The following is a 25292-nucleotide window of genomic DNA, read 5'->3' as shown; positions in this document are numbered from 1 at the left end:
AGGCCAAATTCTGCCGTGAGTTTACTATTCAGCTGCCATTTACATCTAAATCTGGTTCCAAATCTTCTTCGCTTCACACTTCCACAGTAGAAACAAATAACAGGGTTTCAGGCTCTAAACAAATGACAGTTTTCGTTAAGTGGACAAGTTGCCTGTAGATTCCAGATTTAATTGAGCAATATTTACAATAGTAGAAAATGCCAATTAGCATATGAAAAATGTCAGTATAGCCTTCTGTTTCTAATCACTCGGCAAAATCCTTGGTTTTGCAACACTGCAGCAAGAATAGTATGTCTCCGTGACAGATAACCATAACAGTATGTTATTTAGAAGTACTATGAAGTTCTGAAAGGGTTTGGATTAGCTGGATTAGAAACACTGTAAAACTTAGTCTTTCGCTTTTCCTTGAATAGGTTTATTTTTATTCCTTTTTTTAAACAAGTGTTTACTGAGGATTTGTGAGTGTTTACTGAGTGAAACAATAGCTGCATGAGTTTTTGAAGGAGGCATTGAGCTGGAATATTGCAGACCGTATTTAAGATCTCAGGCATTCTTTAAAGAAAATACTTCCAAGAGTACGTACACAGGCTCCTTTTCCTGTTGTTACTGACTGTATTTGTTTCTGAACAAGCATTTTTTTCCATTCAGGCTTTTCATTCTGTCTGATCTTTTGCTGAAGCAGTTACCAGTATGGCATGGATTTTCTGCCAAGTAGGGAGCGTGTCAGGTCATCAATTCAGTGTGTTTTTCCTGAAGTTATCATGTTATAGCAGCAGCTTTCCGCAGACACAAAGATCCTAATTTTGAAGGTATTTATGGAGGCCTGATGCCTTTGTAATTCTATTTTATTTACCCATCATGAAGCCAGGAGAGGATTAGAACGGGGCTAAAGCATTTTATCCAGCCAGGGAGTACTGAGAGCTGAGTATACAGACAGACTTTGATTAAACAGTGCAGAAAACTTACTTGTCCTTCCCCAATTCCTAGCAGTTCAAATCCACTGGTACCTTGTGCAAGGTAATGACGGGACACTTCGATAAGTGATGCACAGGTACAAGGTGATGACCTGACCCACGGGTGGTAAGAAGCTTTCACACTCCCTTCTTCACTTGATGGCTGAGATTGGCTGGTTTTCTCTTTTTAAACACAAACGTCCTCAAACAGTATGGGGGAAAAAAAAAGTACAAATGTTTTAGTATCTTAAAGCAATTACCAGTCTTAACAGGAGCATATGGAAACCCAGCTTGGAAAGCCTGGCATGGAATGAAAGGGCAAGAAGAAAAATGTGCAGAAATGATAAAAGAAGACCCAAACTTTGGGGTGACGTGTGTTTTGCAAATCAACCAAAGAGAAGTCTTTAATTTCATCTTAAATTAGTTAGCTAAAATGTCAGTAATCCAGAAAAGGGTGTTCCTCATCCCCAGATTGAGAACGTAATGACAATTACAGGCAGAAACACTCGCTTTGACAGCTACAGGTATGTAAAGGTGTCTGATATTCCTTGAAAAACAGCCTTATATAGAACTTGTGCTGAAGGTGCCAATGGCCAAATAGCAGAGGAAGCAATGAGTTAGAAATTAAGGATGCTGACAGCTGCATACAAGACTGCAGGACAAAAGAGGCAAACCTGTTTGAAAACTGGGGTTGTGTGGGGTTGGCAGAGTTACTCAAGTGAAACGTGCATGGTCAAGCCATGTCTTGGTCCTGTGTCAGATGGTCCTAGCAGGGTGGAAAACGCTGATGGTATTTTGGTTTGATGTTGTATCAAGTTGGGATTTACTTTTGCTGAAGGATTCAACCTGCTCTACGGTTCTGGGTAGAAAAGGGAAACCAAAAAGGAAGATGCGATCTGTAAAATGAGAAATAGTGCGGTTTTGTTTCAGCAACTGAATGATAATGGTGTTCGATGGTTTTTTTTCTTTAAAGGATAAATGTCGTCTTTTATGTCTTGCACTAATATCTAAGTATGTATGTTCTAATACAGCAGTTAAGATTTTTATAGCATATGTGATTATCTTCAGATGGCTATTCTGAAAATACATACTCTTTCCCTTGGTCCTGATGGTGACTCAAACAGCTTATTTATGGGTTTGATAGTATTATAACTATTTTTAAATTATTTTAAGCATTCATTATAAAATTGTTTTCTGTTTGTCCAATTACACAGTACTGAGTTCACTGAAATTTAATATTGACCTCTAATGTCCTGTATTGTGTCATTTCAAAAGCAACGCTTAATGGTGGCCAAAATTCCTGAGCTCTTTTCTGCCTCTTAACACAAGCAAATATTTTTCTCTATTTAGCAGCCTGAATTTTGAAGGAAACAAGCGCATGGAGTTGTTATTTATAAGAGCTTGTCTAATCTGTTGCTTCTTTTCATGGTAAAACCGTTTCAAGTGACAAATCTGTTGATGGCTGGTGCGATGCTTCAGAATCTCTTTCACACGTAGGTATTAGAGGTCTGCAGCTGAGTCCAGCAGCAGGCTCGGTTGATGATTCCTGCACATCTTCCTTTAGAGGAAATAAATCCCACTTTTTGCTGCTGGTTTTCTTCCCACCACCCTACACTGTCCGTGTCAGTCTGTCATACAAAAGACTCACAAACTGAAATGTGATCCCACTGCTTTGCGCAGATAGAAATGACCACACGGCATGCGAGGAAGTAGAAATCAGGGTTTGCATATCAAAACAGAATTAAAGATGTCTGTACGGTTTCCATGGAAACAGCAGACTTTAATGGTAAATTGATAGCAGAACAGCAACATATAGGGCATACCCGCATCACACAACGGAGCACAACACACAGCAAAGCTTGGTGCTGGAGTTGCAAACCCGTTCCTCTCTCTTCGATCCAGCCATTTGCTCCCACGTGTTGGCTACAGAGCAGTTGTTGCTCCTTCAGTAGGAGGGGGGGAAACTTGCTTAACAGTTCTGTGCTCTGCCAATTAGTGTTGCTGGACAAAGATGTCAGACCTTCTACATATTATGTATAGCCTGATCAGGACGCCAGCCGGAAAGGTTGGAGACAGTCTGGGATGAGAGATGGGAATACTGTTCTAGGCTGTGGTTGAGACCTCCTTAATTTATCTTCTTGTGAGCAGATATTGTCATCTGGTTTAACAGTGTGAATAATAAGGAAACTTTGTTAATCAGTTCTGCCAAAATAATGTGTACTTTATTAAAAAAGAAGCTGTGCTCCTTACCATGACATTTTCTGAGGGTGTTGAATGGATTCCAGTTGCTCACAGTTTAATCCTGCCTTTCCTAAACCTTGGAGATGGCTACAGTACCTTTGCAAGTTATTTCCTATAAGCTTCATAATTCACTGCGAAGGTCGGATGTGGCAAATTTTCATGTTTTCTTGTGTATAGCTGTTAGTGTCTTGAAACACTTTGAAGTCCAAAGACCCAGGATGATCTGCCCAGTGTAACTAAGCGTATTTGGAAGCTTGGATCTAAGTCATCTTTTCTTTTTTAGGGGCTGAGTAAAAAAGTTGGGGTATCTTCCTCCATCCTGCAAGGGCTTTGGATCTCCTACAGCACCGAAGGTCTTTCGATGGCTTTGGCATCTCTGAGAAATCTCTACACCCCAAACATAAAGGTACTGGAGCAGGAGGAGAGCTGGGGTGGTTCAGAGCTCGCACGAGAAGCTCCCAGCGATGCGCGGTACCGTTCGTAGAGCGTTCGCTGGAGCTGCCTGCCCGTGGCACTGGTCCTACCCAGGCAGTGCTGAGCAGCTTGTGGGGCGTTCATCTTGAGCTGGGGAGACGCCGTTAGTTCAGTTGAGGTTTTGTTACCAGCCGGGATGATCCCCCCACTCTTCTACATTGACCAGAGATCTCCTTTTAATTGCAGAGAGTGAATAGTGAATTTGCGCCTGCGCCAAATGATTCGCTTGCATTTTTCCTCCCCAAAGATGTGGGATGCGACAACTGGTGTTGAAATTTGACAGCCCCATAAGGGCTCTGGCTTAGACAGGCACTAACTGGGAGGTGACGCCAAACATGCTCACATGCTAGTTCAGGCACTTCATGCCCATTTGCTTTGGTAAGGATGAATGTGTTAGCTTAAGTGACTTATCTCTACAGCAGAAAGGATTTCAGACAGTGATACAGATTTCAGATTGTCCTTCATCTGGATGGATGTTTGCTCCAGCTCCTTCCCGTACAGGCAAAAATGCCTAAAATGGGACCATATATTTGGCAAGTGTTTTTATGGGGCATTTTATGTCCTTCACTATTTGCTTGGAAGCGTGCAGAGGGCCCTGGTATAAATTCTTTTGTTGCTCTGAAAATAAACTAAAGTCTCTCCATAAGACTCACCTAACAGGACCTCTTCTTTTCCTGTGCAGGTCAGCCGGTTGCTGATTTTAGGAGGTGCAAACGTGAATTATCGGACCGAAGTTCTGAACAACGCCCCCATTTTGTGTGTCCAATCTCACCTGGGTTACACGGAGATGGTGGCTTTGCTCCTGGAGTTTGGGGCAAATGTAGATGCCGCTTCGGAAAGTGGCCTCACCCCCCTTGGCTACGCGGCTGCTGCGGGATTTCTAAGTATCGTTGTGCTGTTGTGCAAGAAACGGGCCAAGGTAAAGCGACCGCATTCCTCTGAAAGCCAATTTAAACTATTCCGTGTTTATGCAAGGCAGGGCACAACTTGCAGGCAGGATACGTATTGCTTGCTAAAGAATATCCTCCAGCAGATGAAGCCAGGATGCTGCTGTGGAGGGTTGGCTTTTCTGCTAAAATGCAGTGGCTTTGAAAATCTTGTGTGGACACCGAACCTAAGTAACTCCTGAGAGTCTGTAATTAGCATTCTGGAATTCAGTCTGAGGCAGGAACTGCCTAATCACTCTGCACCGATGGCCTGCTGAAGGACGTTCTGGAGAAGTCCTTGAACCTCGCAAGGTTAAAATGGCAACATTGCTTTTGCAGCACGGAGCATTCTTTAAATATCTCCTTGAGACACATTTTCCAAAAACTTCTATCAGACTTGTCCTAGAAAAATACCCTTTGTTTAGCTTTGTGGTGAGTGTTTGGAGTTTTACTTGTATATAATGAGTCAAGTTTAAATATTTTGTTGAAGAAGAAAATTATGCTGAAGTGGAGCCTCTGGAAACAATTTGTGGTTTCTCTATATGTTTAGCTTCAGTTCAAAAAGCAAAATATGGGTTTGTATAGTTTTGGTATGAAAGTTGGGATGACTGAGGTACCCATTTAGATCTTGCCATGTCGGCTGTAATAATGTGAGGACAGTATGAAGGAAAAAAAGAATTGTGCTTTTGTTGGGATATTTTGAGAGAGTTGGGTGACTCCTTGACGCTTGTTGGTAAGAAACCACATTCTGTCTCTGAGAAAAGGAATATTTGGGCTACGTAATGCAATGCAAAAGTCCTACCACTCAGAGGTTTCCTTGAGTATCCCTGACTGTATTGAGGAAATACCCCAAAACCAGCTACGTTTAGTTTGAAGGCAGAGATGTTTGATTCTGTCATAGAAAACGGCAACACTGTTTGCTGCCGAAGTTGAGAAATGAGAAATATTAATGGATTATAATATGATAAATATTTCTCATACGTATTCTGTATCTATAATCAATATTAATAGAATATATTAATATACTAATTCTTTCTTACAATATGAGAAATGAGAAATAATATGTTGCAGAGCACTAAAGGGGTTAACCAGCAGGATGGTAGCTGATCTGCCTGTCCTGTTTTCTCCAAGTTACTGGTATTGGGTAGGACCTAGAAATCCCAGCTGATGCATTCAGGCATCGAGTGAAAACCATGCCCTGTCCTGAAAAGCCAACCAAATAAGTTCCTACAGGGCTGCCAAGAGCGATCTCCGTTTCCTCTTGACTTCTGCCTGCACCGGCCTCGCGTTGTGCGTTTGACTGCAGGCTGAGGCTCTTCTGTGTCTCTTGAAAGAAATTCTATCTGGAAAACAAGATGGTTTTCCTCTTGTGGATTTGGATAAAGGAGATGATAGTGGTGTGTATGATTTCAATCCGAAAGAAAACACCATTGCTGGACTTTGGGACACAAAGGGAAAAATGCTTTTGCAGCCTTTGAGTCTGAAGAAAGCTAAAAATAATGGAAACTTACCCAAAGCAAACATTTGTGGCCAAGAGGATGCCTAAGCCTGGGACAGAGTTACTTTGGGAATGGTTGTTTCCTGGTCGTAGAAGGGATAGTTTACCAGAAAAGTGCACATATTGCACATGTGGCATTATTTTGAAACCGGGGCTGGAAACTCTGAAGAAATGAAGACATTTTGCCCGTGATTTGGCTTAACTGTATTTTGTCATCTCTTTTCAAGGTGGATCATTTGGACAAAAACGGTCAGTGCGCTCTGGTTCATGCTGCTCTCAGAGGACACTTGGAGGTGGTGAAGTTCTTGATCCAATGCGACTGGACCATGGCTGGGCAACAGCAGGGAGTGTTTAAGAAGAGCCACGCCATCCAGCAGGCACTGATCGCTGCAGCCAGCATGGGTTACACCGAGGTAAGACCTACCAACCAGCACGTCACTGCCTCTGCGGGGCGGGAAACCAAGGGTTGACTATTTTTCCTAACCAAAACATGGAACAACGAGGGTCTTGGAGGAGGAGTCAGTACCTCTGTCCTACTCTTCCTCCCCTTCCCATCCCAGGCAGTGGGGTTCACAGATCCCTTAGCAATCCCTGTGGTCTGGGCAGGCATCCAAGAGAGGAAGCGTTACAAGCCTTTAAGTTGTTGGAATAAACCTTTAAGCAAGTGTGGATAAACAGCGAGTTGCTTACACCGTTCCTCCGGTGGTGTTAGGGAAGTGTGAGACCGTGTAGCTTTGGACTGTATGTTGGTGGAGAGAAGAGCCAAAGAGCTTCCTCCTATCATACTGATAAAGATTTGTGATGTGGAAAATTATGTATGTTTTCCTACCGAGAAGCAGTCTTTGAGGATTTTTGCATTGGTTGATTTCTTTGCTAAATTGAGCTCCTCTCATTTACTGGAGTTTTGAAATTGCTTTTGTTAAGCATAATCCATGAAAACATAGGCAATGTGCTCAGATCAGAGGAGCTAATTAAAGAAAGCTTGGAAATTTCTTATTAGCTAAGTGACTGTGAGTTGGACCGATTAGAAGCAGATGTGACTTCAAAACCCTAAAGATCTGCACGCCGAGGACATAATTTGTAACAGGGCACAGAACTTTTATCTGGGGGGAAATTCCCATTTAAATACTGATCACCTTTATAATGTATAGAAAAGAGTTTTGGAATTGTTTAATATTTCTGTTGTACTATGAAAGGTACATGGCTGCTTACAGAAAATACACCAAGTCCCTGTTTTGAGGTGCTTGCAGTCATAGGAGCTGCGAGCTGATGATTACTCACTGTGCTGTTTTTCTCCAACTTTGGTGATAAAACAAATATTTACCATGTTTATAAAGTGATCTTAGTCACTGGTGGAGCCACACTGGAGTCCTTGCTGTGATTATACCCTAGCGTAACCATACCAAACTTAGCTTTACCCTAGTGTAACCACACCAGACTTAGCTTTACGCTTTAGTCACGCAACACAAGGTCCACTAAGTAGTACAGCACCCAGCTGGGAGGTCAGCCGAGCGCTCGGGGTTGTGTTACACCAAGCTCACACTCTTCCCATCGAGGCAGCGACATACACACAAGGCATCTACTGTGGAAGTACCATGGGCATCACTTCAACAGCATCTTCCACACAGGTGCTCTCCTGGGTTTCTGGTTCCTGTGCCACTGTCATTCCCAATGTCCCATTTAGCACTAGAGCATCACTGGCAGGACACGGGAAAATGGCACTCGTCACCGCAGTCCCTGCTCCCCTGCGCTGGTGCCTGTCTCAGTCTGTGCCCACAGGCAGCTGCAGGCAGCGGAGCAGGCACAGCTTCCTCCCAGGTACTCAGAAAATGCTGGTTATAGCCTAGACCCCAGCAGATAATTGTTTCTCCTAGGAGGAGAAAAATGTTTTTGTCCTTCGGTCACTAAAGTAAAATCTCCATTTTCTTCTTAGCCTCTTGTTTTCTCACATCGTGTGATCCAAACACTGAAATTTTCTGCCAGTTCTCAGTCAATTAAATCCTTTAATTTACCCTTTAAAGAAGTTAATTTTCTTCTCTGGGGTTTCAAGCATCCACAGCTGGAAGAAAACCAGTAGAAATCTTTTTAACAGTCTGCTTAAAAACAGGATTTGCTAGAAAGGAGCTAACAGTTTCTCAAAGTAACTTCACCTTGTCTGGAGCTTAAGATAATGAAGAGGCTAAGGATTGTAACTGCACTATTGTATCACTTGTGTGTGACTCAGTTTCCCCAGCAGTAAAAGGGGATGATCACGCTATTGCACCCCACCAGGTGCAGGTCAATACAGATGGACACACCAGTGTTTCCTCGCTGGTTACGGCAGCTGTAGCTGCAGACGAAGGTGCATCCACTGCACACGCCAGGTCATCTGTAGCGGGCCAGACACAGTGATAAGGAACTGCTGCCACAAAAGCTCATCATGGGCGGTCGTATCAAGACACTTGGGGTGTTTTTTGCTTGTACAGGGCAGCAGGTTCAGTGATTCATCTCTGAAAGAATATTTACTTGAGCTTAATGTGCCAGGCAGAGACTGTTCCTTTTCCTCTGTGTATTCAGAGCAGCTCGTGTTAAGATGTCAGCAGTTTATATATAACGCATGCAAGTTCGTGAGCTGACATGTCATTTTGTTTTAGATTGTCTCCTACCTGCTCGATCTTCCAGAAAAAGATGAAGAAGAGGTGGAGCGAGCACAAATCAACAGCTTTGACAGCCTTTGGGGAGAGACAGGTGATTTCTGTAGATGCTGTAGCTTCTTCTTGCATGTTTGTATGTGTATTTATGGGCTCCCCATCACCTGAAGCATCCCCGATCCCTGGCATTGTTTTGATGAAGGGAAAAGGATCGGTTCCTCTGATTTGATTTCAGGTGATTTACAGGTGCCAGAGTGGAGCTTGCACTCAGCTTAGGTAAAACAGAGAAGTTTGGGGTTTGAAAATCCTGAGCTTCTGGAGCTCCTGGCACTTTTCAGGAGCATGCAGGCATGCAGCGTCTCTGACAACCAGGCCGCTAATTTCTCTGAAACATCTCACATTATGTGAGATGGACACAAAAGTCTGCTCTTCCTCTCTTGATATTGAGCATATTTATCCAAAGCACCTCCCTGTTTCTCTCTTCCCTTCCCCGTTACATGCAGCACCATGACTCTTAAATTATCCATTGATTTTCTGAAAGTTTCTCATTGTTTAGCGCCTGGTAATTAAACAAATGTCCTTTTGTGCAGTACTATATTTTTGTATTGATGGGTATAATACATAAGCCCCGCTTCCCTAACTTCTACCAAAACAAAAACAGCCATTCACCCCTTCCACTCCACAGATATGAAGTGCGCTATAATCTCCATTTCTTGAGATATTCAAACTTGGATTTGTTAGCTTTTAACTCCAATGACCTTATAAATATTATCTACTCTTTTGTACTCAACTCACTAATCTACTTGCATCACTGGTAATGTTCCTGTCAAGTTAATACACCAAAGTAATGTTCCTGTCTGGGTAACGGAGCACTGATTTTGATTCTGTCAGCTTTGTTTAAAAATGACACGATCCAAGGGTACAGACAGTGGCTGGCGTGTGGCTTGGTCTTTGGTCAGGTTGTTTCTGGTTAGAAGCAGGGGGGACATGAAAAAGCTGGGTTACATTTTGAGCTGATTCGTACGCTGTACATTTGAAAATGTAGGCTGATTAGAGCCGTATGTTGAGTGGAGTCTATCAGAAGGTATTGCCCCTGAGCTTTAAAGGACAAGGATGGAGGGATGAGTTGTCCTGGCAGGGAGCCTGATGGGTGGCCGGGCTGCTCTGGGCCACTCGTGGGGCATTAGGGAAGGAGTCAGCTCCTGCACCCACAGGGACATAACTGAGCAGAAAGGGCGTTGTGTCATTATTAGCAGAAATAAGGGCAACATATACAAATAAGCCATTTAAAAGTGCCCCAAGGGTGTCACGGGAGAAAAAAGAAATTGGATATGGAATTAGTCAAATGAGGTGACAGCATTGGTAATAGGACAGCAGCTTTGCTGTCGGCGAGCTCACAGTTCACAGTGGTGACTGGGCCAGAGACGGCTCATCCAAAAAGTTCTCTGGTGTTTGGGTCCTCAGGACTAACTTGTAAATAGGATGGTGATCCAGATGCCTTCAGAGTTTGATCAAAAGCCACTAAGATGTCTCCCTGCAAAGTAACCTCATGGACGGCATCAGATACTACAGATATGCTCCTTGACTTAAAGATAGTCCTGGGTTGTCTGGATGAATCTGGCAAAGCCCAGTATAAGGCCATAGGTGTTCTCTGAACTGGTGTCTAACCCTGCCCATCCCTGGAGCCCTGCCTTCACAGGTCACACTGTCCTGCTCCCTCCTGCTCAGCCATGCTCTCCAGTCTGAAAGCTGAGCACTGCAGTCTTCTCCCTGACAAAGTCCAGCTCTTTTCTGTCCTCTTTCCTTGTGTCGTGGGCGGCTCTGCCGTTCCCAGCCTGCCCGTTGCCTCAAGGACTCTTCAGCAGAAGTCTTTTCCATCTCTGTTGTCCCCCTTCCCATACCTCTCCCCCCCCAGCAGTGCCAGAAGCTGGACTTACACAGACATCTGGGAGTTTGTCTGAGAGGGGTTTCTGAGCAACTGGGATAGTTGGGATTGTGGAATTGGTGATCTGCAAATCGCACACAACTGGAGGAGCCATCTCAAAGGAATACCCATGTATCTCATTAAAATTGGTGGTAGGTAAGATGGGAAAATGAGCAAAAACGAGCCAACCACCAAATTCAGCAGTCTTTTGTCCTGCCACAGGCAGGACAAGTTTATATAGATCTCAAGACTCCCTTTCACATTGTTTTATTATTATTTTCCCAAAAGTAAATAGCAAGTTTAGATAAATTTGAGGAAAAATGCTGGTTTCCACCTAAAAATAGCAATCTGCTCTAAAAATCTGAATCATGTCTCGTCTGTTTTTTGATACTTGTTGCTTGTGCGTCTAATCTTCCGCAGAGCAGAGCTGACTGCCTGGCTTAGTGATATCAGCCTGATATCATCCAAATGGCAGTGCCAAGTTACCTCATAAGTTTAGGAATTGCTGACAACACAGTATAGCCAACTCCAGATGGAATATTTCCCCCTGGGACGAGACTAATATCAAAACCCAGCACAAAAGTATCTGAGTCACTTGTAATAACTCCATCAAAGTTGGAGGTGCAAAGAACAACTCCATCAAACTGCATTTGTCTTGCTGCCAGGCTGTGAAACAGATACACGTGCGATATAGGAGCAATTTAATGATTCCTTCTCCAGATAAAGTTGCTTTTTTTCTAAGAAAACACACATGCTCTGCACAACAGGAGAGACAGAATGTGCCCTTGCAGATCCCTGGTGATGGAGACTGTGGCTTGTCGGACGTTGCTTGCTGACAGAGAGGGGCACGTCCACACCTGAAACTTGTCTCAGGTTTTGCTTGAGCCAAGTTTTGAGAAATGCAGCAACTGTTTTATGGCATTTATGCCAAGACTTTGTTATTGTATGGCGAGTTGTTCTCCTGGCGCTACGACCTAATGGAAGAGCTGCAAAATGGAACATGCCTGTTTTCCAGCCTGGGATCCTGGTCGCTGCCTCTTGGCTGGGCTTGGTGGACTTGCCTTGTTCATGCTGGGCCATGGGAGCTCTCTGGCAGATAGTAAAACTTCAAACAAAACCATTTCCATTTCCCTCATTTCCTCTCATCACCTTTCCTTGGATTTTCCAGTCTCCTTTCAGCACACAGGCACAGCCTTACCTTCTGTTGTGGGTTTTTTGGAGACTAATGGCTGTCATAAGGCACGTTGGTGATATCAGAAACAGCTTGATAAGTCCATCTAAAGAGTGCTAAAAGGCTTAAATAAGCACGTACTTCTAGAATTTTTCCTGAAGTAGTTTAATTGAGCTTTTGGGCTTGGACAGTTGGACACCAGCCACAGGACAGTGCTCTGGGCTTGAGGTGACCAGCAGTGGAGCTGGAGCTTGGGGATGTCAAAAGCCGCTTTGACGAGAAGGCTGGAGCTAGAGGAGGGAGGCACCTGTATTCAGAGCAGCAGCAGAGTGTCCAGCTTGTTGCAGTTGGAGGGACCCCAGGGGTTTTCGAGTCCAACCTTCTGTGCAAAGCAGAGGCACTGATGAAGTCTGGGTGTACCTTAGTGAGTTGGTCTCCGAGGGTCCAGCTGGACTGAGCTCCTTTCGCCCCTTGGAGGGTTTCTCCATTTCTGAGGATAGATGCCTAGGTATCTGTGCGTTATACAAGATGAGCTTGGATAGGTTTCTCTCAGCAGCAGGCAGCAAATCCAGGTCATCAGTGTGGAACCTTCCTGAAGCAGCAAGGTCTGACGTCTCAGGAGCGCAGAAGCTTTTGAGCTTCCCTTGAGTTGGAGCTCCCCAGTTGCTTTGGCCCTGAGGAACAGAGTAGCAAAAAAGACATGTCAATCCAGGTAGAGAGGATTGCAAGGCAGAGTGGAGAAAGGTATGGCCATGGATCAAATTGTCCTGTTTCAGTAAAGTCTTTTCCAAAGAACGTTTTGTGGTGAGCACCAAACACTTGTAGGTGATTTACAGTATTTTCATTGTTGCAAACATAAGTCATTTTGACATGAAATACCTCAAATTAACCTGCAGCATTTCAAGTACAGGCAGGTTTAGAAATAGAACCCAAAAGCCCTGCATACCGATCCCTCTGCCGTGCACATTACACACAGTCCTCCTTCTATATTTGTAGCTTACGTTTAAAACCCACATGGATCCGATTATAGATTTTGCAGTATGTTCTGCTTGTGGCAGCAAGATGATTTTTCTTTTAACTCTTGGTGTCTCTCAACCCCAAGAGAAGAAAACTCGACCATAATGTGGAATAGAATAGAGAATTAATTAAATCCCCCAACATTAACAGTGTTGCAGTTGGAAGCCCATCAACACCTCGTAATCAGCCATCCCACAGAAATGTACTTCAAAGAAAAAACAAGCTACGTCAGTTAGAAATAGACTCCCACCTTCTGCTCCAACTCCTACTAGAAGCAGCAGAGCATCGAGCCAGAGGAGCTGTGCTGAAGTGCACAGAAAGTTAAGGAGAGGAGGGAGGAGCCAAAAAGTCTAAAATTAATACCAAAGACGAGTCAAAGGCAGGTCCTGCACTTGGAACTATTTTCGGATTGAATGTGTCTTTTCTAACCCAACCATACTTTCTGAGTTAACAGAGCACATTTTGTCAGGGAAAGAGCTGTCAGGTGTTACTTCTACCCACCTGTAATATTGTGAGCATCTGTAATACTGGAAATGAGAGATAATTTTGGTTTTGCACAAAGACCCTTGCTGGTAGGATCAGTCCTGACCAGAAACAAAGCCCAGAATTGGCGTTTTTCTTGGAGAACCGGGGAAAGTATTCATACCATTTTTGCTTTCCAGTTGTTTCCCTGGTTTCAAAGATTTACAGGGTAAAGTGGGATATTAAAAATAAAAGTCCCCCATCTGAATTATGCTGCTCTGTGCTTGTTCAGACAGAGAAAAGCCACAAATCTGACGGACATCCAGTGGCTAGCAGTGATCTGTCAGTGCCTTCAGCCTGATCCCTCACTTGCTCTCTTGTAGTCATGGTGGAATGAGTCAAGGACAGGTTGCAGAAGGTCTTGTCAAGACAGCATATACCTAAAGACCTGTGTTTTCACTGGACATTGTGCCCGTACTAAGACACACACAGTCTTGCAGCCTGTGGCTTTTGCAGTAGGAAAACCTACAGGAGGCACAGCGGGAAATGCGGAAGGTTTCATGTGACAAGGCTCTACGTTTCTTTGCAGCAACACCTTGAACCTGAGTCACACATTCCTGTAGATTATGTTATCTTTATGGTTCTCATCCTGTTTCACTGCGACTTGCGGAAAATAATAAAAGCTGATTGTCCCAATCAACCTCTTTCCATAATGTTATGAGATCTGTTCGTGGAAGAGTTGACCTTTGAAGTAAACTAAAAAGACAAGAGCTAGAACTGTACTGATCCAACTAATTTTCTTTGTTCATTTTGCCTGTCATGAGCTACATTTGGCATTTCAGGCACCATGGCTTCGGTATCCGGCAGAAGGACCTATGTCTGGATAGGAAAAAAACTCCGCGGAGAGCGTGGCTCTTTCCCTTCACTGCTTTTCTCTCTCCTCCAGCTCTGACGGCAGCAGCCGGGCGTGGGAAGCTGGAGGTCTGCCGGCTCCTCCTGGAGCAGGGTGCCGCGGTGGCACAGCCCAACCGCCGCGGGGTCGTTCCGCTCTTCAGCGCCGTGAGACAGGGCCACTGGCAGGTGAGCGGGTTCTTCACGCCACCGGGATTGGCCTGAAACGTAGGGTCAGGCTGTCCCTTCCATCTTGCTGAAATATGGGTGGAGAAGACAAACCCCAACTCTTGTGGGGAATGATCGGAGTGAGAAAAAGTGACATTGATGCTTCAAATCCCCAAAGCTCTTGCTGGCTACAGACAGCTTTTGCTTAAGTACTGCGTTATCTCACCATTTGGGAAGCAAATGGGATGCTCTTGACTTAAAAGGTCATTTTTCCTGTCCTTACACCTCAGTTGCTTCTCTTATGCCCTAATCTTGCAGCAGTAATCCCAGAGGGCACCACACTTTTGGGGCGTGAGGTTTCAGGACATGGCCACCGCTTTGCTCTTCCTTGGCTCTGGTTTCTTCCCAGCTGGATTTCTACGTACGATGTGTGTTCCCAGCTGGGTCTCCACATATTAAGTGTGTTCTCGCTTTGTGTGTTGCAGATTGTAGATCTTCTACTCACGCACGGTGCTGATGTAAACATGGCAGACAAGCAGGGGCGGACGCCGCTGATGATGGCTGCGTCTGAGGGACATCTGGGCACAGTGGAGTTTCTGCTTGCACAAGGTTAGAGAATGTGCTTGGACGTGTGTTGGAGACCGGCCACGGCGAGTCCCACCGCACTGTCCCCTGCACGGCTGGAGTTTGTAATGTCGGGGTGGGGATTGTAATCCCACTGCTGGATCGGGCGGTGGGAGAGGTTCTCAGCACCGTATCCAGTTTATTGGAGAACAAGACTAGAATAGTTGATCTTGGCTATCTGTTTTGTTGTCTGTATTTGGTGCTCACAGCCTCAAAACCATGCGTTTGAGTTGGAAAATAAAATAACATATCACAGGTGCTTTGAGCATTGAGTTAAGAACATGCCCTTGAACCATGCTTGGAGCTTTCCCCTTAGACAAAAACATCAACAAGCGATGTGATTGAACCGTCAGTGTCACCACGGAACAGGCAGGCAAAACTCAGCCGCAGGACCAGAGTTTGGGACACGTTTTAACATTTCCATTTTTAGTGCTAGTATTGTTGGCCACGCTTTTGACACCAACATCAGCAGGAGGGTAAGGCCCCAACACAGGCAAGGATTTAGTGTATTTGTTGAAAATAAAACAGAATGGTTTTGAAGATAGTCTGCTCTTTAGCTTTGCACTCACAGATTCACTTTGCTCAGTACTTTCAGTGTCTAATAACTCTCCTTCACTAGGAGTTACTCAGTCAACAGGAGCATGTTTCAGTTTTACTCATTTCTGCTGTACGTGTTCGAGGTGAGTCAGAACAACACGCTGCCTGCAACCTGTGTGAACAGGATTATTTCTTATTTCTGTAGTTCCTTAGAGACTTTTTTTTTTTTTTTTTTACAAATAGCCAATGTTTGTTTGGTTTGTTTGGGTAATTTTCCATTATTTTTTGGCTAGAAATAGCATTTAATTCTCGTATTGTTATTTGATATTTTTATTTCAGGTAAGATCCCTCTTTGGGAAGGGATATTTTCTTCATATCGTAAGTGACTGTGTCTGACCTCTTAGCCAAAATGTGAGACACTTGTATATTTTACGTAGTAGTTGTAAGAACGTTTTTTTCACTGTAAAATTGCCAGGCTTCCAAGAACAAGTTTCTCATTGCCTGTCTGTCCTGAGCCACAGGCCAGTGGGATCCCTGCTGTTCAGTGCTGTAACCTGCACAGGGATGTGACAATGATCAGTTTGAGGCATGAGTTTCTTATGAATTAATTCAATTAATTCTTTTCTGATGTTCTGGGGGTTTTTAAATCTCAAATTAACACTCCCCATGTTTGAGTTGTAATGTGGCCCTTTTTGCAGCTTGACTTAATCTGTGTAAAAGGCTTGAAATAAGTGATTTTTTTTTTTTGCCAGACTTGAGAACTGTGCATGTTGTTTAAGACTGACTGGTTCAGTGGAGGATGAAAATACCAGATAATCTGATCTTGGCTATGGGACCATCAGCAAAGGCACATAATGTTTCCCTAGCTCTTTGGACACTGAGACCCCAAGAAGTCAAAAATATGAAAATATTTTTTACTTTAAAAAGGTCCATTCTTGTAAATAGCTTAATAAACTCCACCAAATATGCTATAACACATGGTCCTGAAAAGTTAGCTCAAGCCTGGGCAGAGTACAGTGATATATGGTGTATTTTAATTAAAATGGCTTTGACAATCCTGTTCAATGTTTCATTAAAATCAAAGTATGTGAATCATAAGCCATAAGCATTAATTAGTGTGTTGCGAGGCAAATCTCATTTGACTGTACTTGATTAACACAGCGTTTGTAAACACTTTTTATTAACAGAGTTGCAGTCATCAATCAATTTGAAATCCAAATTTTTAGAGTTACCTACTGCTCTTACTTAACACCCAGAAGTAATGGACATCTGAACGGTGAATTAAACTTTCCTGGTAGCAGCTCTGCTAAGAGCTGATATTTATATGGATCTGTGTTACACAAAGCAAAATAATTCTTGGTGCTCGTTCCGTTTGGAGAGAGCTTAATTCTGAATCTCAAAAAATCAATCCCTCGATGTTTTTGCTACCTTGGGGTACGTGGTACGGGGGATGCCGCTCCTTGCTGTCTGTCTTGTGCCTCTGACACACAACGCTGAGCCTCGTCCCCGGGGCGCGTAACCCTGCCTGGGCACTGCAGCTTTGGATGCAGCCTCTGTACAGAAAGGATCCAGCCATCCTGGCCACTCCTTGCATCTTTTTGATGCTCCAAGTCTCAGTCATTTCTTTTTTTCTCTAGCTGGCTCATGTTCTGTGCCTGCTGGATAACATACTCAATCATAAACTCTTGCATTTAGCTAGTGAATTTTTTTAGGCAAGGGGAGGGAGCAGTCCAACCCTTCTCAGAAGCAAGCTGGGTTTACCCAGACAAAATCTTTCCCACTGCAGCAGGCATCGATCCCATGAGGTCACCTTAAGCCCCTTGCCCTTGAAACCATCAGTTTGTTTCATGTCTGACTGCCTTAATGCCAAGTAGGTCAGAGATCCCCAAAGGAGCAAAAGATGCCTTCAGAGTCAAGCAGAGGTTCTGCCGGGAGCCACGGCTGCGTCGGGAGCTCGGCATTTCTGCGGAGGTCGTCCCCAGCCTGCCTCGGAGCAGCATTTTGGCATTTCTGAAGCGGTGCGCTTTGTCCGCTCACTTAGATCTTCAGCTTGCATTGCTGCAGTGGTACCCTGAAGTCTGTGCCTGTCACCCTGTGGTATGGGGTGTCTTCCACTGGACTGGGAAAAGAGTGGGAAGGTTAAGGGATGATGGGGCTTTCCAGCCTTCCCTCTTATTGCAGGAGCTTTCTCACCTGCTCCAGAAGAGTCAGAGGGAAAACACGAGAGAAGACTTGGACGGTTCGATTGCAAGCGAGTAGCTGGTACAAATAAAAAAGGAATGAAATGAGGTTTTATCCTGCTTTGCTGAGCAAAAATTGTCCTTGAGTCAGTTGAGGATCACCTGGAGGGCTTTCACAGAGCTTCAGAAGGGTTTCTGGGTGTGGTGTGGGCAACGTGAGAGAAGGCTGGCAAGAGTTTATGTTGTCATCCCTTAGCTTGTATATTGGAGCTGCCTTGCAGCCAGTGTCCCTCCTTGGCACACCGGGTTGCCCCAGGCGGCGTTTGCCACCTCCCTCGCCGGCGCTCCACGCCGCAGTTCGGAGGCACGCAGCGAGCGGGATGCCGTGGCTGTGCCGAGAGCTCTGGGCAGAGGTTTCTGAACATACCCCAGGCAAACGTTCGTGTGTCGTGCTCCTCCACAAACAAAAAGTCGTGCAAGCTGGAAGACCTATCGGTTTGCTGTCATCTGGGTGATGTGTGCTAACCGGGGGATACGTCAGCTGGGATGAACGGGAAGGTTCAGGAAATTCACGTTACTCCCCCGCTTGCTGAGCTTTCTGGAGCCGGTGAAGATCTCATGCCGGGCGGTTTAGAGTTTACCTACAGGAGAAAAATACTGCAGCAGCAATTGATCCCAGCCGGCTGGCAGGAGCATTCCGCAGGTAGCCGCAATTCCTCAGAGGAGCGGAGCTGATACGGATCTTTTCTGCGCGCTCGAGAGCCGGAGCCCTGCCTGTGCCATGGCAACAGGAGTTGTCTTCATGCCACGAAGAGGAGTGTTCACTTAATGCTGCTGTTCAGATCTCATATGCGTATCCATATGCCGTATGAAGCAATACTGACCCGTTGGTATGGCAGCGCGATTTCTTGATCCAAGAAAATGTCAAGTCCCTCTCTCCTTGGCTTGCAGTTGGCAGTAGTTTATCCCACAACGCTGTATTTATATTGGGTAAAGTTCAGGGAGAAATACTGCTGGAAATTGTGTTGATTTGGGTAAAGGGAAGGGGAGTGAAGAGGGAAAAATACATGCTTTTTTAGAAGAACTGAGCTGAATTGACTTAGTTCCCCTTGGTACGCCATGACCTGCTGAAGCAGCACAATGGTCTTCATCTCTGACTCACACAGCCTGGAATGGGTTTTGATTTAAAAAAAAAAAAAAAAAAAAAAAGTTAAAAAGAAAGATTGATGTCTCAGATGAGGGATGTCAAATCTACCCTGCTGCTCAGAAGATGTTTGCCAGAAAAGCCTACAGAGCTAGGTGCGAAAAAGTTTGCAGCTTGGTGTGAATAAACTCATTTGCCACAGTTCCTATCAGTGCATTTGAAGTTGCCATGGAGGGTGGGATCCGTGGTAGGAGAAATGTTAATAAAGTAATTAATAATTATGTACATAGCTCTCTAAAAATAAGCTGTCATCACTAAGCGGATGGTTTGTTGTATCATAGTGCTCAGCAACAGAGAGCTCTTAAGTGAAGTGACCCTTGTTCTTTCAGGTGCCTCCATTTCTTTAATGGACAAGGAGGGTTTGACGGCCCTCAGCTGGGCTTGTCTGAAGGGACACCTCTCCGTGGTGCGTTCCCTGGTAGAGAACGGAGCTGCCACCGACCACGCGGATAAAAACGGACGCACTCCACTGGACCTGGCAGCTTTTTACGGCGATGCAGAGGTGGTAAGTGGCCTGTAATACATCCAGAAGAAAACAGGCAGTTGGTGTAAAAGGCTTAAAATAGTACGGTTCGGCTTGGTGTAGCAATAAGCATATAGAGTCCCGGCCCTCCATGCATGCAGGCGCTTCTGCAGAGGACAGTGCATGAGCCTGATGTACTCTCGGACCCTATAGAGGTGGTTTGAGCCCAAGCAGTGGAGCAGAGCAAGCTTTTGCTGGTTGTACATCCCCAGCAGCGCGCGAAGGGTCTCCCCCGGGAGCAGAACTGACTGTTGGGCTTCTCGTTGCAGGTTCAGTTTCTGGTGGACCATGGGGCCATGATCGAGCACGTTGACTACAGCGGGATGCGCCCACTCGACAGGGCAGTGGGGTGCCGCAACACCTCAGTTGTCGTCACTCTCCTGAAGAAAGGAGCAAAGATAGGTAGGGACAAGGGGACAATCCACCGTTGGCTCTGTGCTCAGGCAGGACTCCGAGCAGTGGGGCTGGCTTCCTACAAAATACAAGCGTAATGCAGAGGCAGCCTCAGCCCCAGCTGCTGCTTCATACTCCAAAAGCAGCCAGCGAGTCATGACTGCCTTGATCTCTTTATTAAAACGGGGAATATTTTTTTTTTTTGCTGTCGTGTTACTTAGCAAAGTTAATCAATAAACAACTGTTTCTTTGGCAAGGTCTTTCCTCTGGTAATGCTTTTTCTATCTTTACTAGTCTGAGTCGACAAACGTACTATGTCCATGCATTGCTGTGAGCTGCTGCATTCACTTGCTCTGTGTATGCTTTCAGATCTTAGTGTTACCTGCACTGCGCCACACAGCTGCTCACGTTACGTTTTCCTGTGAAAGGGGATTTTGCTGGTGCATTGGCTTCTTTGCTGCCTGCCTCTCACAGCTGCTTTTTTCCTTTCTTTTTTTTTTTTTCACCTTCATCCATTTTTTTTTTCCCCTCTCTCCTACAACTTTTTGTTTTCTCCTTTCTTTGAAGGTTGTCAGACGTTACCGAGTCGCCCACGAGGTATATCTCATTGCTGTCAGCATCAGCTTCGATCTGATAGCTTTGTCAGCCTTGCTTTCTCCTGTTTGATTTAGCCTGCATGCGTCCCCAACACCTCTAATCTTTTAATTTACCTCACCTTCAAATAATTTTTTTAATGACTGTTGCAGAGAATAACTTGAACTCAAAAACTAACCTCCTTCCCCCAAAATGTACTGAATCTACTTATAGAGTATTGTTGACTTATTCTTCACCCACACTAATGAGTTGTCCCCAAATTTTTGCCACCCCTTCCCTCCCAGTATTAGTCCTTGAGATAACAACTGGCTCTGCATGGGCGGACCCCTGCGCAGAGCCAGCATGTCCCCAGCCCAACGGATGGCTTTGGCACCAGCAGCACTTAGACACGATCTTTCCTTTGTTGTATTTTCCGCCTTAATGGATTTTCTACTCTAGTATTTCACATCTTGTGAAGTTGGAAATCACAATGCACTTAAACACAAAACGCCTATCGACAGTCGAACTGCAGATTTCCTAGTACACTTCCAGAGATTTTAATTTAGAAATGCTTTTATGTAACCACTCTGATTTTTCCTTTTAAATATGTTTTGTTTCCCCCACCCCAGCTGGTTCCACAATCAGCACTGCCCTCTTGTGGAAATGGCTCCCGTCATTTCCCAGACCATCATGGTGGTGGTGATTAGGATTAGCCTTAATGACTGCAAAGGAAAACCATTGCAATGTGGATGACGTTAATTTAAGTGCGAGAGGAACTGTCAGCTCGATCATTTGGAGCGCTCTGCCCTTTGACCATGCCAAGTTGTTCTCTCCAGCAGAAATTCCCACCCCAGGATATTTTTTCCACCCAGCTTCCTACCACCCTTGCATTGTATGAGTTTTTTACCCATCATGCATCCTGTACACTACAGGTCCAGCAACATGGGCGATGGCAACCTCCAAACCAGACATCATGATCATCCTGTTGAGCAAGCTGATGGAGGAGGGAGACATGTTTTATAAGGTGAGAAGCGTGTTTTTGGAAAAATTGAACAGATGCAGCTTGCAGCACAACTTTGTATGAGGTTTTGAGTGAGCAATGCTGCTGCCTTAAACCATGGCAAGTAAAAGCTACTGCTGACAGCGTTCCTTGTGTTGCAAACTGTTTGGTTTTGGTTAGTGGAGTTGGGGAGGGGGGACTGATTGCCCAAATCTGTAATGAAGCTGAAGCACAGCCAAGTCTCTCTGCATTCTGGATTTGAGCCAGCGCTTCATTTCCTCTTTGAAAACACCAGAAACCAAGTGTTTTACAGAGGTTCAGAGCGCTGATGTCATTGCATCAGATCTGGCAACATTGTCATTACCTAGCAGGCTCACTGCTGTGGAACAAGGCAACAAGATAGTATATCCCAGAAAAACTCCTGGAAGAAACTTTTTGCAGTGAAAACAGATTGTCAGGACACCGATGGCTTTGTCGTGTCCTTTAGCCCATGGGAGACATTCCACCATTACAGTTAGAGAGTCTTTTTTGCTCTGTGTTTATTTTAAGCCGATCTTTAAAACCTGGAGATTTGCACACACACACAAAATGTGCAAGTACAACAATGATTCACTGTTAGGCTCTAAGGGTGAAGCAGAAAATATGCAAAGCTGGCATTGTAACTGGAGTTATCTGCCAGAGATACATGATACAGCTGAGAAACCTGAGTCTACAAAGTTTTAAAGCTTACTATTTGTAGCTGCAAAATTTATGTCCTAGATCCCATTTTGCCCTCTTTCTTTCACCCTAGCTGCCACGGCTGCCCCTCTCCAGGGTGCAGATCATCCATCCCAAAAATAGGTGCCCAAAATAGCAAAGATGAGTCGCCCTTTGAAGGTGACTGTTGCGTCCCAATAACTATAAAAGGAACCTGGTTGACAGGCTTAGATGTAGACACCTAATTTTCAGACATCTAAAGTCCAGGGAGATGAATCTCAACTGGTTCGTCCAACTTCAGAGCCACATCGGTGCCATAACATTTATCTTTGCTATTGCAGAGGCTTCTCTGAGCCCCAGGAACTCCACCCAAAGTCCCACACTTCGTATTCTTTACCATCCCTGGTCCTTACTAAGCTTTGGGTGTAAGGTGTTGTCCAGAAATGGGTTACTGATCACCCAGCTCAGAAGGCCATCCATCCAGAAACCAGATGGAGTTGTATCAAGTTAACAGAACACAAGTTCTGCTGTGTTTCCCACTGTAGCGTGACAACTCTGTACTAAGTGGGAGAGCTCAACTTGCACAAGACATCTGCATTTCCAGATCAGATGCTCCCTTGATCAAACGTTCTGGCTTTCCTTTCTAGAAAAGAGCTAAATAGTGAAGTCAAGTTACCTTAACCACCTAAAACTTTCGTGGGGCTGGTCAGTGAGTTCTCTGCAGTGAAGTAAACTCAACCCAAGGATGTGTTTTGACATGTTCTCCTTCTATTAGAAAGGTAAAGTGAAAGAGGCTGCCCAGCGCTACCAGTATGCTCTGAAAAAATTCCCCAGGGAAGGGTTTGGAGAAGACCTGAAAACCTTCCGTGAGCTGAAGGTGTCGCTCCTTCTCAACCTCTCCCGGTGTCGAAGGAAAATGAACGTAAGTCTCCCCACTCTTCATGGCCTTAAGCGCAAGCTGCCAGCTTTCTGCCTGTGCACAGAGACGTGTCCATCCTGTATTTGTGCTTTGACCTCTGAGATCTCTCCTCTGTGTAACCTGGTTGTCCTTCACAGAGCACTGACATATTATAATTCAAAAGAAGTAATGATTTAGTATGCATTTCTGATGATTAAAAATTCATTGCTATGTTTATAGCTTTTTGAATTTTTTATTACTCCCTTTTGATGATGATGTGAATTGGGGGTGGAGGCATTTTCCAGATTTCTAGGGCAGCGATGAGGGAGGAGCCAGGAGATGTGCTCCTTTGAATACTAATTAATTTAAAATGAAGGAGCATATGCTTAGGGGGCTAGCACTTCCCCAGGGCAGTGACTCATCCAGAAACACCCCCACATACTCCCTCTCCTCCCAAAACTGCCAGATCACTGTCACTCTCTTTGGTCCAATCTAGCAGCATCTAGCGACCAACTCCTGCAGCGTGTCTGTTCTTCCAGCAGACAAGTGCCACCTCCCCCTTGCTCTGCGTGCAGGGGCTTTCACCTCAACAACTTAAAGTCTCCCTAGACTCGAAAAGTGAAATCTCCGCCGAGGCCGTGAGCCAGCGAAGATTACACTGGAGGGGAAAGGGTTTCTGTGACACCTTCATTTCTTTAAGCTGTGAGGGAGAAAGATGAAAAGCAATGGAAGTAGAATCTGAATGCTGCTGAACAAACAGCACAGTTTGTAGAAAAAGTGTGAACCTTCTCTTTAAACAAGCCAACTCGCAGCTAAGCCTGCGCTTTAAGGACAAGATTTTGGGTTTATTGTTAACTGGGGAATCCTAGGTTTTGTGATAGAAAATTTCAGAGGGTTGTAATTACTCCTGCAGTTTTTGCACTTATAGATGAGACCATAAAGGTACCTACCTCTTGACTACATTCCCAGTTTAGTCTATTAGGCAGTATCTCTTCAGTAACTGCTACCGAAGGTACAAACAGAAGTATGAGCTTCCCCAGGCAGAGCATCCAGATAGCAAGCTCCAGGTAGCAGGAGTTTGTTTACCAAGTTTTTGACCAAATCAGGAGTACTCTTCAGTCCTTTCTCCCAGAACTGCCCAGGGTCATAGCCCAAAGTCAGCAATGCAAAGCAATGTTTGGCTGTGAAATGAAAGCCCCTCCACTGGGAAGAGGTCTCCTTCACAAGTGCTGAGCCTCAGCTGAGCTTGCTTGTTCGTGAAGCATTCAGGAGAAGGCAAGGGAGGACAGCCGGCAGGATTTGAACCATAGCTGATAGTCTGATCTCGTGGCACTGCCACTCAAAAGCACCCAGAGCAGTCTCCGTCCCATGCTGCCACCTTCTACCTCCCCACTCCCAAACCAGTCTCCCAAGTGAGGTGTAGGGGAGAGGCAAGGAACAGTGGAACGGGTGGCACTGATAGGAGACCTTTGCCAGGCAAGTACTGTTTGTAGCTACTGAGATATCGTAGTCCCTTCCTTCATGTGCAGTTTTATTCAGCCCCTTCGAAGTATGTCAGTGTGTTGCAGAGGGGAAAGCAGAGGGCGTGGGAAAGGTTTCCTATTGCTTTCAACTATGGAAAAAAATCCTTCACGAGATTACATTCCAGCCTCTGTGAGACCAGATGTTTCCTCAAGACTGTAGGTTGTTGGAGAGGGATATTGCATGCACTTGTTGGGGACACAGTGAGAACGGAGCCAGTGGCGCGCTGGCCTCTGTGGGTGGTGACAGCATCCAGCATTACGAGAGGGCTTTGAGTCTTCAGACGTGCCATTGTAGCTCTCTGGCTGTAAATGATGTTGAATCCATGTGAAACATTCCAGTACCATGAAGTTTTCCATGGTACCTGCAAAAAAAAAAAAAAAGTCCATATTAAGTTTGTTTTCTTCCCAAACTGTGTATATTTTTATTTCTATATCTATTCAATTACTTATCTGCACACCTATTGTAATGACAGGATTTTGGAATGGCGGAGGAATTTGCTACTAAAGCACTGGAGCTGAAACCGAAATCTTATGAAGCTTACTATGCAAGAGCAAGGGCCAAACGCAGCAGCAGGTGAGGAGAGAGAGAGAGAAAAGTGTGAGGGGCTGGTCTCTTCGAGCCTGGCCGCACTGATGTAGGCATCCACCGTGCAAAACCGTACCACTGTCCCCATGGGAAGAAATGGCAAAGGAACGTTCATTAATGAGATTACCAACCTCTCAAACTCCAGAGTAACACCCTCCCTCATTTGGTAATTTCTGGAGACAGCTGAATGCAAATGTTTT

At 44.9% G+C, this 25292-nt stretch overlaps 1 protein-coding gene across 19 annotated transcripts in view; it reads left to right on the top strand.

Annotated features, from left to right (window-relative positions):
* The window catches only part of TANC2 (tetratricopeptide repeat, ankyrin repeat and coiled-coil containing 2), a 288324-nt gene that overhangs the window by 253451 nt on the left and 9581 nt on the right, over nucleotides 1–25292 (top strand). For 16 of the 19 annotated variants that reach the window (XM_069786690.1, XM_069786691.1, XM_069786705.1 and 13 more), the window contains 12 exons: nucleotides 3478–3600; nucleotides 4351–4587; nucleotides 6320–6505; nucleotides 8726–8819; nucleotides 14243–14376; nucleotides 14841–14964; nucleotides 19230–19405; nucleotides 19693–19825; nucleotides 20384–20413; nucleotides 21322–21413; nucleotides 22861–23007; nucleotides 24980–25080. In XM_069786690.1, coding sequence (XP_069642791.1) covers nucleotides 3478–3600; nucleotides 4351–4587; nucleotides 6320–6505; nucleotides 8726–8819; nucleotides 14243–14376; nucleotides 14841–14964; nucleotides 19230–19405; nucleotides 19693–19825; nucleotides 20384–20413; nucleotides 21322–21413; nucleotides 22861–23007; nucleotides 24980–25080 — 1577 coding nt within the window. The remainder of the gene's footprint in view (nucleotides 1–3477; nucleotides 3601–4350; nucleotides 4588–6319; nucleotides 6506–8725; nucleotides 8820–14242; nucleotides 14377–14840; nucleotides 14965–19229; nucleotides 19406–19692; nucleotides 19826–20383; nucleotides 20414–21321; nucleotides 21414–22860; nucleotides 23008–24979; nucleotides 25081–25292) is intronic. The other 3 variants (XM_069786695.1, XM_069786704.1, XM_069786696.1) reach the window with 1 other exon arrangement.

This window comes from Haliaeetus albicilla, chromosome 7 (genome assembly GCF_947461875.1).
Source record: "Haliaeetus albicilla chromosome 7, bHalAlb1.1, whole genome shotgun sequence".
NCBI classification, from domain to species: domain Eukaryota; kingdom Metazoa; phylum Chordata; class Aves; order Accipitriformes; family Accipitridae; genus Haliaeetus; species Haliaeetus albicilla.
The sequence above is the reverse complement of the archived record's forward strand: the minus strand, read 5'-3'. Positions and strand labels throughout refer to the sequence as shown.